The sequence below is a fragment of the Podarcis cretensis genome, assembly GCF_951804945.1.
Source record: "Podarcis cretensis genome assembly, chromosome: 5".
Lineage (NCBI taxonomy): Eukaryota > Metazoa > Chordata > Lepidosauria > Squamata > Lacertidae > Podarcis > Podarcis cretensis.
This window is the reverse complement of record NC_137174.1, coordinates 10779630-10793399: the sequence shown is the minus strand read 5'-3', so window position 1 is coordinate 10793399 and position 13770 is coordinate 10779630. Positions and strand designations below refer to the sequence as shown.

Sequence of the window (13770 nt, the reverse complement as noted above, 5' to 3'; positions counted from 1 at the left end):
GATGTTGCGCCCGGTGCAGCCGGCCCCCCCTGCACCCCCCACGCTACGCAACTGCCTCCATGCAGACGGAAGTTGTAGATAGGTGAAGAAACCAAATTTCTTAAAGCTACGGCAGTCTCTGCCATGTCTCGATTCTCAGACCCTGGGTGAGTGCCTAGAACACCATGGGCTCTTGCCACCGCTCAGCAGAGAGGGGGGGTGGCACCCAACTTTTGTAACAATACAGTTATTCATGTGTTTGCTAGCCCTGAGTTTGCTTTCTTAACTGGTGACAAAGAGGCTATGCAAGGTAAATCTGGAACGGCTTTTAGTGCCTAAGAACCAGGAAATGAAACCCATCCAACCGTTTTTAACAGCCCACGGTGGAGCAAAGTGCATTTGATAACTGTATACAATAGGCATAAGGAGAAACAAAACTGTTTTGAGCAAATTCCCCTCTCAACTGGTAGTACCAGTGCACTCTTTGTGTCAGCTGCTTCAGAAAGTCCAATATGGCTTCTGGAGGAGAGAAGAGAAAACTTTGGTTTCTTTATAAACTTCAGAAGTTTATCTGAGCTTACGAAGGTTCAGGTTGCAAAAGGTGGAAGAAGTGCATTTACTAGTGCTACACCATTGCAAGCCTTGGTTATTTCTGTATAAGTAGTCAGAAAACAAGTCTGGGAGGTGAGAGTATAATCTCGCCAAATTCCTCCCTGCAACACCCAAAACCCAGTGATTTACAACCAGGCTAAGCTGAGAGGGCAATCATTTTTTGTCTAACCACTACCAGTCCACCTTAATGGGCTCTTTCATAGTACATCACTTTGGGTGGTATTCAACTAAACCAACCCTAATCAATGAAACTTAAAGGTAAAGGTAAAGGGACCCCTGACCATTAGGTCCAGTCGTGACCGACTCTGGGGTTGCGGCGCTCATCTCGCTTTACTGGCAGGGGAGCCGGCGTACAGCTTCCGGGTCATGTGGCCAGCATGACTAAGCCGCTTCTGGCAAACCAGAGCAGCGCACGGAAACGGCGTTTACCTTCCCGCCAGAGTGGTACCTATTTATCTACTTGCACTTTGATGTGCTTTCGAACTGCTAGGTTGGCAGGAGCAGGAACCGAACAACAGGAGCTCACCCCATCGTGGGGATTCGAACCGCTGACCTTCTGAACAGCAAGTCCTAGGCTCTGTGGTTTAACCCACAGCGCCACCCGCGTCCCCAATGAAACTTAGCCATGTCCATTAATTTAAGTGGGTCTACACTGAATGAATACCACCCTTTGCCTCCAGAGAAAGCTTGCAGAGCTTTCAAAAAGCCCTGCAGAGAAATGGATAGCTCTGGCTAAGAGACACCCCTTTGTTGACTTTGACCCTCCCGAGCTCAGGAAATTCCCTGTGCTCCTTTTAGCCTCCTGCCTTTGGAATAAGCGATAAAATGTCTGCAAATTCTTAGTGTCGGGTTGGGGAGCCCAATGACTCCCCATGTTAAGGGGCAATCTCGGTGCTACCAGCACAAGCAGAAAGTACAGCAGAAAAGAATCAAGAAAGGTGGTTAATAATTAGCAAATCAGGATATGAGTATGTGGGAAGCATGGAGCAGAGATAAAGTTTTCAGGTGTACTACAGCCCAGCCTTCTTACCTCACTGCCTTTTGTCTCCTCTTTCGGCTTCTATGATTGGTAGCAGCGCCCTGTGTTTGCCTCTGGCCACCCTCTTGCCACAACCTGAACTCTCACATAAGTATTTTCTGTTCTCCGGGACGGCAGCTTGACAGAAGGCACCAGCCTGCAATGATCTGAAAGGGAAAATGGAGAGAGGGCAGGGCCGTTTGAACATACCTGGGCTGGTGTTTCGCTGGAGCCGGCAGCGCCACTAGCCAAAGACAACAGCAGCATGTTCTGAGCTGCCGGTCATCTTAAAGTTCTGCTGTCTCTCTCTCTCCTATCACTTTCTACTGAGATTCACTTGGCTAGGCAGTTGTGTGCTTATTTCCTGGCAAAAGCAGAAGTGGAGCAAAGGAGAGGACACCACAAGCTCTGTTGGAGCGAAAATGCACGGCAAGGGCTGGGGTTGCTTGTCTGGTGGCGCTGGGGGTGGGGGGGGACTTGGCCTGTGGGAGTTTGGCGTAGCACCTGGCAAGAGATGCTGCTCTCAGTTGAGAAGCCCTTGCTTCGAAAGTTGCTTCTGCTAAGAACTCATTTACCTAAAACTTTCTGAGCCTCTGCCCACCCACCCATTTCCACATGTTGACGTTTCGTGCGCACGCCACGGGCAGGGCCAGATTTAGGTCTGATGAGGCCCTAAGCCACTGAAGGTAATGGGGCCCTTTATGGGTCCGGCTGTCTTTTGTCAACAACAAATTGTCGCTGTTTTCTTGTGTTGAATATATGCTATATGGTAATTTCTGGACCTAATAGCCATTTGCACATGTTGTCATGCAACCAGTCCATGCAGAATGTAGGCACCCTATACAGTGGTACCTCGGGTTACAGACGCTTCAGGTTACAGACTCTGCTAACCCAGAAATAGTACCTCGGGTTAAGAACTTTGCTTCAGGATGAGAACAGAAATCGGGCAGCAGCAGCGCAGCAGCAGCAGGAGACCCCGTTAGCTAAAGTGGTCCCTCAGTTTCAGGTTAAGAACGTACCTCTGGAACGAATTAAGTACTTAACCCAAGGTACCACTGTATATAGAAATGAGCCAACCAGTGATATTTTAGGGAGCAGGCTAGCAGGCGGGGCCCATGACTTACATCATAGGAGCCTACACAACACGAAACACTGTTGCTGTATGTAGGTTTTATTTTATTTGTTTTTCATCTTATATTTTGGAAAGGTTTTTTCCCCGTTAAATTTTTTGGTGGCCCCCAAGAGAGTGGGGCCCTAAGCTAAAGCTTGTTTAGCTTATACGTAAATTTGGCGCTGGCTACGGGGTATGTGCAATGCTGCGAGTTAAGGTGAGCATGCCATGCGGCATGCACGCATTACTGCTGCAGTTTTGGGGGGCTGCCCCCCTTCTTTTTTATATACAGTGGAACCTCGTGTTACGTACCGTCCTCCTTGCAAATGCTTCACGTTACAAGCTCTGCTGACCCGGAAGTAGATGCTCCCAGTTGCTAACTTTGCCCCAGGATGCGAGCGGAAGTCGCGCAGCAGCTGGAGGCACCATTAGCGAAAGCGCGCCTCATCTTAAGAACGGTTTTGGCTTAAGAACAGACCTCCGGAATGAATTAAGTTCATAACCGGAAGTAGCACTGTATAAATTTTTAATAAAATTTCCTGTTATACAATTTAAAATACTCATTTAAACATCCTTAAAATAATCAATGACTTCTGTTATGTACTGAGTTGAATAGGATCCAAAATGCAGCAGTCTGATTGGTCCTAGAACAATGCAGCAGTATGATTGGTCCGCAGGAGCCACCCAATCCACCTCCAGGTGGAAGTGAATCCACAACCTGATTGGCCTACAGGAGAATCCCGGAATTAGCCAATCACGTGCAGAACATTGTGTAAATAATGTATATAAAGCAAATATTGTGGGGAAACTTCCATTCCGAATATATTTCAACTTCCCTTCTTCTCCTTCCATGGTTCATTTTACATATCATAGATTCCTGCATATCTTACAAAAACTAAACGATCCAATATTCCATTCATACATCCATCAAACCTTATTTACACTGCTGAGTTTATCTTAATGCTGCCAACGTTTTCAGGTGTACACAATTTCCCCTCATACATTCAATCAACATTTCCCAATCTTCTCTAAATGTATGTTCTTCTTGAAGACACCTATGCATCTGGGCAGGCCTCATTTTGTCAACATCTTTTTAAAAATGTGGCACTGACAACTGGATATAATATTCTAGATGCAGCCAGAGTAGTCTAGAATATGGTGGAACCATTACTCCTCATGTTCTAGACACTATTCTTCTGCTGATGCAGCCTTAGATTGTGCTTGCATTTCAGTTTATTTCATTTTGGCAGCCACATTGCACTGTTGGCTTATTTATTTACGTTGCAACGGCCCTGAGATCTGCGGATCTAGGGCGGTATACAAATTTAATTAATAAAATACAGTGGTGCCTCGCAAGACAAAAATAATCCGTTCCGCGAGTCTCTTCGTCTAGCGGTTTTTTCGTCTTGCGAAGCATCCCTATTAGCGGCTTAGCGGATTAGCGCTATTAGCGGCTTAGGGGCTATTAGCGGCTTAGCGGCTTAGAAAAAGGGGGAGGAAAGGGAAAAAACTCGCAAGACTCGCAAGACGTTTTCGTCTTGCGAAGCAAGCCCATAGGGAAATTCGTCTTGCGAAGCGCCTCGGAAAACTGAAAACCCTTTCGTCTAGCGGGTTTTTCGTCTTGCGAGGCATTCGTCTTGCAGGGCACCACTGTAAAATAATAATGAAACAATCATTTCTAGGGTTTACGGGGCAAGCCCACCAGGTCCAATGAGCACCAGCTGCCACTGCTCTCAAGTAACCTGGTTCTAAGCTGTATTAATCCTTATATCTAAGCTTTCCATGTTGGTGACACGCTTTTTAGATATGCATCATTTCGCAACACGGCCATTCAGTTTTACTAGCAAACCAGAGGTTAAACTGACCCCTTTCCAGCCCCGGGAGGAGCACAGGGAGGGTTCATGTAACACACCTAAACACTGCAACCGACACACCAACATGCTGCGACACACAGTTTGGAAAGCTCTGCCTTGTGTGTTAGTTGTTGCTGTTTAGTCGTGTAGTCGCGTCCGACTCTTTGTGACCCCATGGACCAGAGCACGCCAGGCACTCCTGTCTTCCACTGCCTCCCACAGTTTGGTCAGACTCATGTTTGTAGCTTCAAGGACACTGTCCAACCATCTCGTCCTCTGTCATCCCCTTCTTCTTGTGCCCTCCATCTTTCCCAACATCGGGGTCTTTTCCAGGGAGTCTTCTCTTCTCATGAGGTGGCCAAAGTATTGGAGCCTCAGCTTCACGATCTGTCCTTCCAGTGAGCACTCAGGGCTGATTTCCTTCAGAATGGATAGGTTTGATCTTCTTGCAGTCCATGGGACTCTCAAGAGTCTCCTCCAGGACCATAATTCAAAAGCATCAATTCTTCGGTGATCAGCCTTCTGTCTGTTAGTACCAAAATCATTTCACACACACTCATTTGCTGTGGCCCAGGCAAAGCCCTGGCTTGATGAACCAGCAGTGTCTTCACCATTCATGTGGCCCTATAACAACTGATGTCCCCTTGCTGTTGCCCCAGTATGAATGGGTAGACTTAGCGCCTGCTATTTTAAGAATGTGAGGTCATAGAAACTCAATCTTGTTTCACTTGTTCTCATTGATGCAGAAGGTAGGCTTGGGGCTATGAAGATTGCCACCTGGAAAGCAGACCCTGGTTCATTTCTCTTGCCTGCCAAAAGCCTGTTCGGTCTTTTTCTCCCAGTGCAACTGGTAGGAACTGGTATGCTCCAGCACCCCCCAAAAGTCTCGCTGGAGTGGTCGGGGTAGGGGAGCCCAAGCTCTCTGAGACCACTTTTGGGTGTGTATTTCAAATGAAACTAAAGTATTTGTCACTCCGCTCTGTTACAGTGGAATCATGCAAATCTGTCTGCATCTGGAGGCGGGAGGCTGTGGGAGCATGTGTACTCACTGAAGCATTATGCGCAGGGGTGAAGACTGGTGTGGAGGCTATTTACAGTTCTACGGATTTTCCCCTCTACAATCTGGTGAATATTTTACCTATGAACTGCCAGAGCAATGAAGAGTCAAAGGGTTAGAGCAACCCACAACCTGCCCTTCTGTGTTCTTCAGATGTTGTTAGACTCCAACTCCCATCAGCAATGACCGTTGGCCACATTTGCTGGGGCTGATGGCAGACAGAGTCCTACAAGATCAGGAGTTAAATAACCCGCCTAACAGAAGCCCGTGGGAACACTTTCTGAGACAATGAAAGCAAATCCAAACCCCTCCGAGATAAGAAAACATCAAATGTGATCAGTTGTGCTTTTAAGTCACAAGGATTTGGCACACTGGTCCTGAACGGCGTAACTGTGCCCCTGAAGGACCAGGTGCATTCTGGACTCTCGGCTGTCCATGGAGGCGCTGGTCAATTCTGTGTCCAGGGCAGCTGTTTATCAGCTCCATCTGGTATGCAGGCTGAGACCCTACCTGCCCGCAGACTGTCTCGCCAGAGTGGTGCATGCTCTGGTTATCTCCCGCTTGGACTACTGCAATGCGCTCTACGTGGGACTTTGAAGGTGACCCAGAAACTACAACTAATCCAGAATGCAGCAGCCAGGCTGGTGACTGGGAGTGGCTGCCGGGACCATATAACTCCGGTCTTCAAAGACCTACACTGGCTCCTAGTACATTTCCGAGCACAATTCAAAGTGTTGGTGCTGACCCTTAAAGCCCTGAATGGCCCCCATCGTTCAGCCTGGACACTGAGGTCCAGCACCGAGGGCCTTCTGGTGGTTCCCTCCCTGTGAGAAGTGAGGTTACAGGGAACTAGGCAGAGAGCCTTCTTTGTAGTGGCGCCCACCCTGTGGAACACCCTCTCATCAGATGTCAAAGAAATAAACAACTACCTGACGTTTGGAAGACATCTGAAGGCAACCTTGTTCAGGGAAGTTTTTAATGACTGATGTTTTAATGTATTTTTAATCTCGTGTTGGAAGCCACCCAGAGTGGCTGGGGAAACCCAGCCAGATGGGCAGGGTATAAGTAATTTATTATTATTATTATTATTATTATTATTATTATTATTATTATTTAGCAGCACCTGTGCGGAAGAACCGCCTACACCACCCTAAATCCAGCACTATGTTTAGAAATGAGTGAAAGGTTATGAATAACTTTTGTAACTTAAAAAAGAAAAAGGAATCTGTCTCCAGCTTTAAAGAGCATTCATTCATCTTTTCTGAGGCAATAATGACATCATGTGGCCACATGGATTCATTACAAATAAGCTTTTTCTGGAAATTCAGGAAGAGCAAGCGAAGTACAGTGGTACCTCGGGTTAAGTACTTAATTCATTCTGGAGGTCCGTTCTTAACCTGAAACTGTTCTTAACCTGAAGCACCACTTCAGCTAATGGAGCCTCCCGCTGCTGTTGCTGCCGCGCTGCAACTGCGCAATTTCAGTTCTCATCCTGAAGCAAAGTTCTTAACCCAAGGTACTATTTCTGGGTTAGCGGAGTCTGTAACCTGAAGCGTATGTAACCTAAAGCGTATGTAACCCGAGGTACCACTGTATACACTTCCAGGTTTGCTGTGGCCTTAACCCGAAGATTCCGTATCCAGAGGGATATGTAAGCAGAGGTACAGCTGTAATTTAATTCACTGAAATTGTATGCGTTACTATGTGTTTAAATTTGATTGGTCGATAACTGAATTCTAAAGAGTTCTCTAGTAGTTCTCATGTGCTTGGCTAACATTGGTCAGATGGTGTCAGGGACTGGGCAGATGAAGAGGAGTGGTGGAGACCACCTCCCCAGGGGTCTTCTAGAGAGGAGGAAGGGGCAGAGAGTATAGACCTCCAGGAGTGGTTTGGCAGAGGGCACACTCCAGAGGAAGATGAGGGCAAAAGTTGGGAGATAATGGGAGATGAGGTGGAGGACTTTGATAGCATTCAATAGGCAGCAGTTGAAAGAGACACTGTCACTTGAGAGTCGCCCAGAACCTGTACCTTCCCCCCCCCAAAAAAAACCAGGTGTTTGCTGAGGATAGCAGAGAAGAAAGCTCAAAGTCAAGTGGTCCTGACCAGCCGCCATCAGAGGCAGGAGGAGTCTGATGAATAGGGAAGTAACAGAGAAGAGGGTGGAGCTCCACTCAGAGCAACGTTAGTTACTGAACGGTGTTTCATGGAGGTGTCTTGATAAAAACAAAATGGAAAAGCTCGCTGTGTCCCTGGCCTCTCTGCTTTTCTGAACAATTGACCAGATGCTGCCAACAGCACCCTCACACATGGGAGGTATCTAGTGAAAGAGAGACTCCAGTCAGTGGAAGAAGATTGGAAAAAATTTAAAGTATATCTTCAAAAATATTGTAAAATTAAGGACTGTTAGAAAGATGTTGGAAAAAGAAAATTAGATGGTTTTGGTTGAAATGACATAAAGGACTAAGTAAAGACGAGTTGATGAAACTGACGAAAAGAGAGGACATTAAATTGTAATATATTATGTTAAACTACTTAAATGAAAATAAGGTTGGAAGGATTTGCTGAAATAACAATTTGAATTAGAATACAAAATTGGGAGGTGAGAGGAAGTCAAGGAAATAAGTAAAGGAAGAAAGTTATGTAAAGGTTTAATCAGTTCTTTTTATTTTTTAAGTGGATGTGTTTTTTCTTTTTTGGTGTTGTTGTTTCTTGTTGTATTTTGTATTTTGCATTTTTCTTTTGTTTGTTGTTCTTAAATTTTGAATAAATATTATAAAAAAAAGAGAGAGAGACTCCATTTCATGTGAAGCTAGATGACTATGATTTAGGATCCACTGTGAATACTGCTAAGTTGAATGGAGTGTTGGAATGCTTCTTCTCTGCTTGAAAGAGGACCACGCTGCAGGAGAAGGTAAAAGTGGACATCTCTCATAGGTGCCACAGAAGGCTGAGTGCTGAGCTCTGGAAAGACAGGAAAATACAGCTGTTTGTTAGAAGAAGAGACTTTAGGCCCATGCTTGAATAAGCATGTGACTGTAAATATTACGTTTTAATTAATCGGTAACTCTAACTTTCCACAAGTAAAGTTTTCGAATGTTAAAGTCTGGACATTGGTTTAATTTCCAAAAAAGGGTGGTGGTGTTGTTGTTTAGTCGTTTAGTCGTGTCCGACTCTTTGTGACCCCCTGGACCAGAGCATGCCAGGCACTCCTGTCTTCCACTGCCTCCCACAGTTTGGTCAAAGTCATGCTGGTAGCTTCGAGAATACTAACCAACCATCTCATCCTCTGTCGTCCCCTTCTCCTTGTGCCCTCCATCTTTCCCAGCATCAGGGTCTTTTCCAGGGAGTCTTCTCTTCGCATGAGGTGGCCAAAGTATTAGAGTCTCAGCTTCACGATCTGTCCTTCCAGTGAGCACTCAGGGCTGATTTCCTTCAGAATGGATAGGTTTGATCTTCTTGCAGTCCATGGGACTCTCAAGAGTCTCCTCCAGCACCAGAATTCAAAAGCATCAATTCTTTGGCGACCAGCCTTCTTGATGGTCTAGCTCTCACTTCCATACATCACTACTGGGAAAACCATAGCTTTAACTATATGGACCTTTGTTGGCAAGGTGATGTCTCTGCTTTTTAAGAAGCTGTCTAGGTTTGTCATTGCTTTTCTCCCAAGAAGCAGGCGTCTTTTAATTTCACGGCTGCTGTCACCATCTGCAGTGATCATGGAGCCCAAGAAAGTAAAATCTCTCACTGCCTCCATTTCTTCCCCTTCTATTTGCCAGGAGGTGATGGGACCAGTGGCCATGAGCTTCGTTTTTTTGATGTTGAGCTTCAGACCATATTTTGCGCTCTCCTCTTTCACCCTCATTAAAAGGTTCTTTAATTCCTCCTCACTTTCTGCCATCAGTGTTGTGTCATCTGCATATCTGAGGGTATCTGTCTCATATATATGATTTGAGCTTCTTAGCCGTGATTTTGCTACCCAAACAATCCCAAGCCATATGTACGGTATATGATCATTATTATAATAACTGCTTATTTCTGCCTCCATGCGCAGCTTACCTAGGTCTACACTGCCTCGCTGCGCATTCTTTTTCCAGCCTTGGAGAAATTTGTTTCTGATGCTTGCCAAATTATAGACTGTGTGTTTGGTAGAAGCAAGGAAGAAGGTGGAGCTGGAGCATTCAAGTCATTGCCCAGCCAATTAGACGAAGGACAGAGCCAGAGGAGGCCAGGCCTTTTGTATCTGTGCTCCGCGTGATTTATTGGCACTAATTACCAAGGCACTTAATGGCTGGTTCTGGATGGGAATTAATTCTGGCCTGGTGGATAAATAATGCACGATGGTTTATTTAGCTAAATGCAAGGCAGCAGAGAAGAAGCTGGTGCAGGCAGGAGCTTGCTACAGACAAACAGGACAAGAGATGCTGTGATGAGGGGATTCATCTGAGTACCAGTAAGATGGGGAAGATGAGGGCAGGATGATGAAGACAAGGTGTAAATCGTACTCGCAATCAGGAGGGCTATGTTGAGTCCCAAGATAAAGCAAGCCAGGAGAGGTGAGTAGGGCTCGGATCTAACATTATCTCCGAAGGTGGGCCATAACAACCTTGCTTTCAAGTGTCATGAGATCAAAACAGGAAACTTTTCTGGCTCCTCATATCGCCAGTACAAATTGTGATATTGAACGCTATCAGGGCGACCACGGCATAATTATCTCGCTGCTCCAAAATTGTTTCTTGAGTTCTGACAGGCAGGTAGGGATGTATTCATCCGAGGTAGAGATGTATCCTGTTTTGCTGGTGCTTTAGAGAAGGAAACTCAGTGTAAGTGTGTGTGTGTGTGTGTGTGTGTGTGTGTGTGTGTGTGTGTGTGTTGCACAGCAGAAAAGGATCTTGTCCATTTTCAAGTGCAAGGCTTGTATTCCGGAACTGGGAGCAAGTGCCGTTTGCCATGCTGCCTTGTAACTTTTATCTGCTCAGTTGTGCCTGTAAAGTTCCCTAGTAATATGTACTGTGTTCTCTTTTCAACGTAATACCATTTAAAGTATGGGTGGATCATGCTGCAAAAATGTTTGTAGAAATGAATGGATTGTGTCCCTTGTAAGTGGTATTCTGAAAAATTGGTGGTGAACAAGCGCCACAAATCCACACATAGTGGTCTGGGCTCCCAATGTCTTTTTATTTTTCTCAAAGAGCTGTGAGGGGAGGGGAAACTTAGCTCAGGACCAAGACGTGGAACCTCGCATCTCAATATCCCAGCATGGGCAATGGCCAGGGATGATGGGAATTGTAGTTCGTCAACATTTGGACACCCACCCCTGCTATATCCCTTATGAAACATTCATTGTGATCTATTTAAACAAAACACAGCAAATAAAGCCAGCCTGCTCTGGAAGAAGCCCTTGACAGAAGAGAAACCGAGATTTGCCAGCTACATGAGTACAGGAATTCGGTCGGCTTGTTACCACAGAGCTCTTAGCTCTCCACATCTTGAATGAAACAGGCAGATTTAGAGGCTCCATTAGCGAAAGATATTGCCAGGGGGATACATTTTGCAGCCTTGGACTGTTGCTGATGCAGTTCCGCACTCAGCATTGATTCTGCAGTAAGTTATTTGTGCCATTCTCAGGCCGGCATTAATCCCCGCTGAGCCTCTTTTTACCTGTCAAAATAAGGTAGCACAGGCAGTTTTCTGTAGCCTGAGCAATGGAAAGTCAATCTGTGCAGAAAGAAATGCAAGGTAACCTCCTCACATGCCTTCATATCTTGGCTTGAGCTATTTATTCATTCTATTAACTTATAGTCTACCCCTCAACATAAACTTCAGTTCACTTTTAATTTAGAAACGTGCTGCTGATACTATCATAGCTTGACAGATGTGGGTGCTTTTCCTAGGGTGTTCTATGGTGTTGTCAACTGTGTCATTTTCAGTACAGTAGTACCTCGGGTTACAGACGCTTCAGGTTACAGACGCTTCAGGTTACAGACGCTTCAGGTTACAGACGCTTCAGGTTACAGACTCCGCTAACCCAGAAATAGTACCTCAGGTTAAGAACTTTACCTCAGGATGAGAACAGAAATCACGCGGCGGGAGGCCCCATTAGCTAACGTGGTACCTCAGGTTAAGAACAGTTTCAGGTTAAGAACGGACCTCTAGAACAAATTAAATTCTTAACCCGAGGTACCACTGTATTTAAAACACTCAACCATGGGTAGACAAACTAAGGCCTGAGATCTGGCCCAATCACCTTCTCAATCCAGCCCTTGGACGGTCCGGGAATCAGCGTGTTTTTACATGAGTAGAATGTGCCCTTTTATTTAAATTGCATCTCTGAGTTATTTGTGGGGCATAGGAATTTGTTCTCCCCCCCCCCAATATAGTCCAGCCCCCCACAAGGTCTGAGGGACAATGGACCAGCCCCCTGCTGAAAAAGTTTGCTGAGCCCTGCGAGTCAGGGCCAATTGGCCCAATCCTGAGTTCTTCTCAGAAGAACAACCCACCTGGTTGGCTGGGCTACTTATTCTCTGGGACTTTTATGGGTGCGTCATCGCTAGCCCCAAATATTCCAGAGTGTGTACACATTTAATATCTCAGTCAGGCCTGAACTAGATGCGGCATGAAGTCATGTGCATATTGAACCCCTGACTTCCTTTTTTAAAAAACCAAAAGCTGCAACAGGAGACTTGGAAGCTAAGAGTGCCATCTGTTCCATTTCCCTCTACTCTGCACAAAAGCCTAGGAAGAAAAACTGTCTGTTCTTGTATGTCTTTTCTTTTTCTTTTTTTTAAATAATATTTATTAAAAGTTTAAAGATTACAAAATGAAAAAAAAGAATTAAACAAATCAGTATAGTACAATACAAAAACAAAAGCAAAAACACTACATAAAACACTGAATTAACAAAACAAAACAAAAACAATTAAAAACTGTTACCATAAAGAAGCAATGCAGAAGCAAGAAGCAGCAGCTAGGTCAGCTGCTGCTGGCTGGAAAGCCAGACAGGATGTTTGTGACTGTTACCATGGCAATAAAGGGGCAGTCCATTCTCCGTATTGAGCACCGGATGTGAGCTCAGTGTGTGTTATATGACCTGTACAGGATGTACAAGGGTGGAGTAGAGTTTCTCTCTGTTGTTCAAAGAGTGCAGACATCTTTATCTGTATGGCTGCTAAAGACAGAAATAAAGACATGTAAATACACTTCTGTCTGTCTGATTCCCCTCCCTGGGGATATGCAGGGAGGAGGAGAAGCAGTGGTGTGTTTTTCTCACAGTCTGGGAAAATTCGCCGATACGGACCTCATCTGTTTTCCTGCCGGGAGTCGCGGGAGGGAGGTCAAAAGGAATTCAGCCGGTGCCTGGAGACTGGCACATCCCTCTGACCGAGGCAGAATTCCAACAAAAACACTTCCGATATTTTCAATCTTAACTTTCATTCACTTGTTTCATTGACTTCCTCACGCCTCCCTTTTTGTATTCCACTTCAATTAACTATTTCAGCAATTCCTTTTCATCTTCCTCTATTTTCTGTCCTGTAATTAATCTTAACATATTCTAACCTTGTTTTTTCCCTTTAATACATTAACAATCTATCTGTACCTAATTCCTTATAACATTTCTGCCAAAGCCATATAACTTCATTCCACCATTTTTCTAAAGCTCATTGATTTTACAATATTTCTGTAAATAATCTTTGAATTTTTTTCCAATCTTCTTCCACCGATGTTCTTGTATCTCTTTTCTGCTTCTTACACCCTCGTAACACCACACTTAACAGCCCCTGCTAGCCAGAGAACTTTAATGCCTTGCGCGTGAACTTTGTGGGGAAAGCTGATATAATAACATCCAGCTTCCCCAATGCATGTGGTAAGAATTATTTATGTTTCCGTAAGACGGCTGCTGTTGAACATTCCTTCCCTGAATGAGAACGGCCTTGGACCTGAATGGTCTGGCCACAGGAAGCATTTGCAGGCTGAAATCACAAGGCCTTCAAGGCTTCAACAACCCCCAACTTCAAACAACATCCTTTTGTGGCCAGAAAAAGGCCCACGGGGTCAGGCAGGGCTGTCAAAAACAGCCTGAGGTTGTGGAAGCACGAGCGCTTCCATGATCTCTGGTTGCCTTCAAATGCTTCAGTTACTGTGC

The 13770-nt window shown here is 45.3% G+C and overlaps 2 protein-coding genes across 2 annotated transcripts in view; one reads left to right on the top strand and one right to left on the bottom strand.

Moving 5' to 3' along the window:
• The window catches only part of WDFY4 (WDFY family member 4), a 207015-nt gene extending 205038 nt beyond the window's left edge, over nucleotides 1-1977 (bottom strand). Inside the window, exon 1 of the mRNA XM_079978572.1 lies at nucleotides 1820-1977. The gene's annotated coding sequence lies outside the window, so the exon portion shown is untranslated. The remainder of the gene's footprint in view (nucleotides 1-1819) is intronic.
• Nucleotides 1978-9891: 7914 nt separating this feature from the next.
• ARHGAP22 (Rho GTPase activating protein 22) overlaps nucleotides 9892-13770 on the top strand; it is a 36079-nt gene continuing 32200 nt past the window's right edge. Inside the window, 1 exon segment of the mRNA XM_079975539.1 lies at nucleotides 9892-10183. Within this exon segment, the coding sequence (XP_079831665.1) occupies nucleotides 10150-10183 (34 nt within the window). The 5' untranslated portion in view covers nucleotides 9892-10149.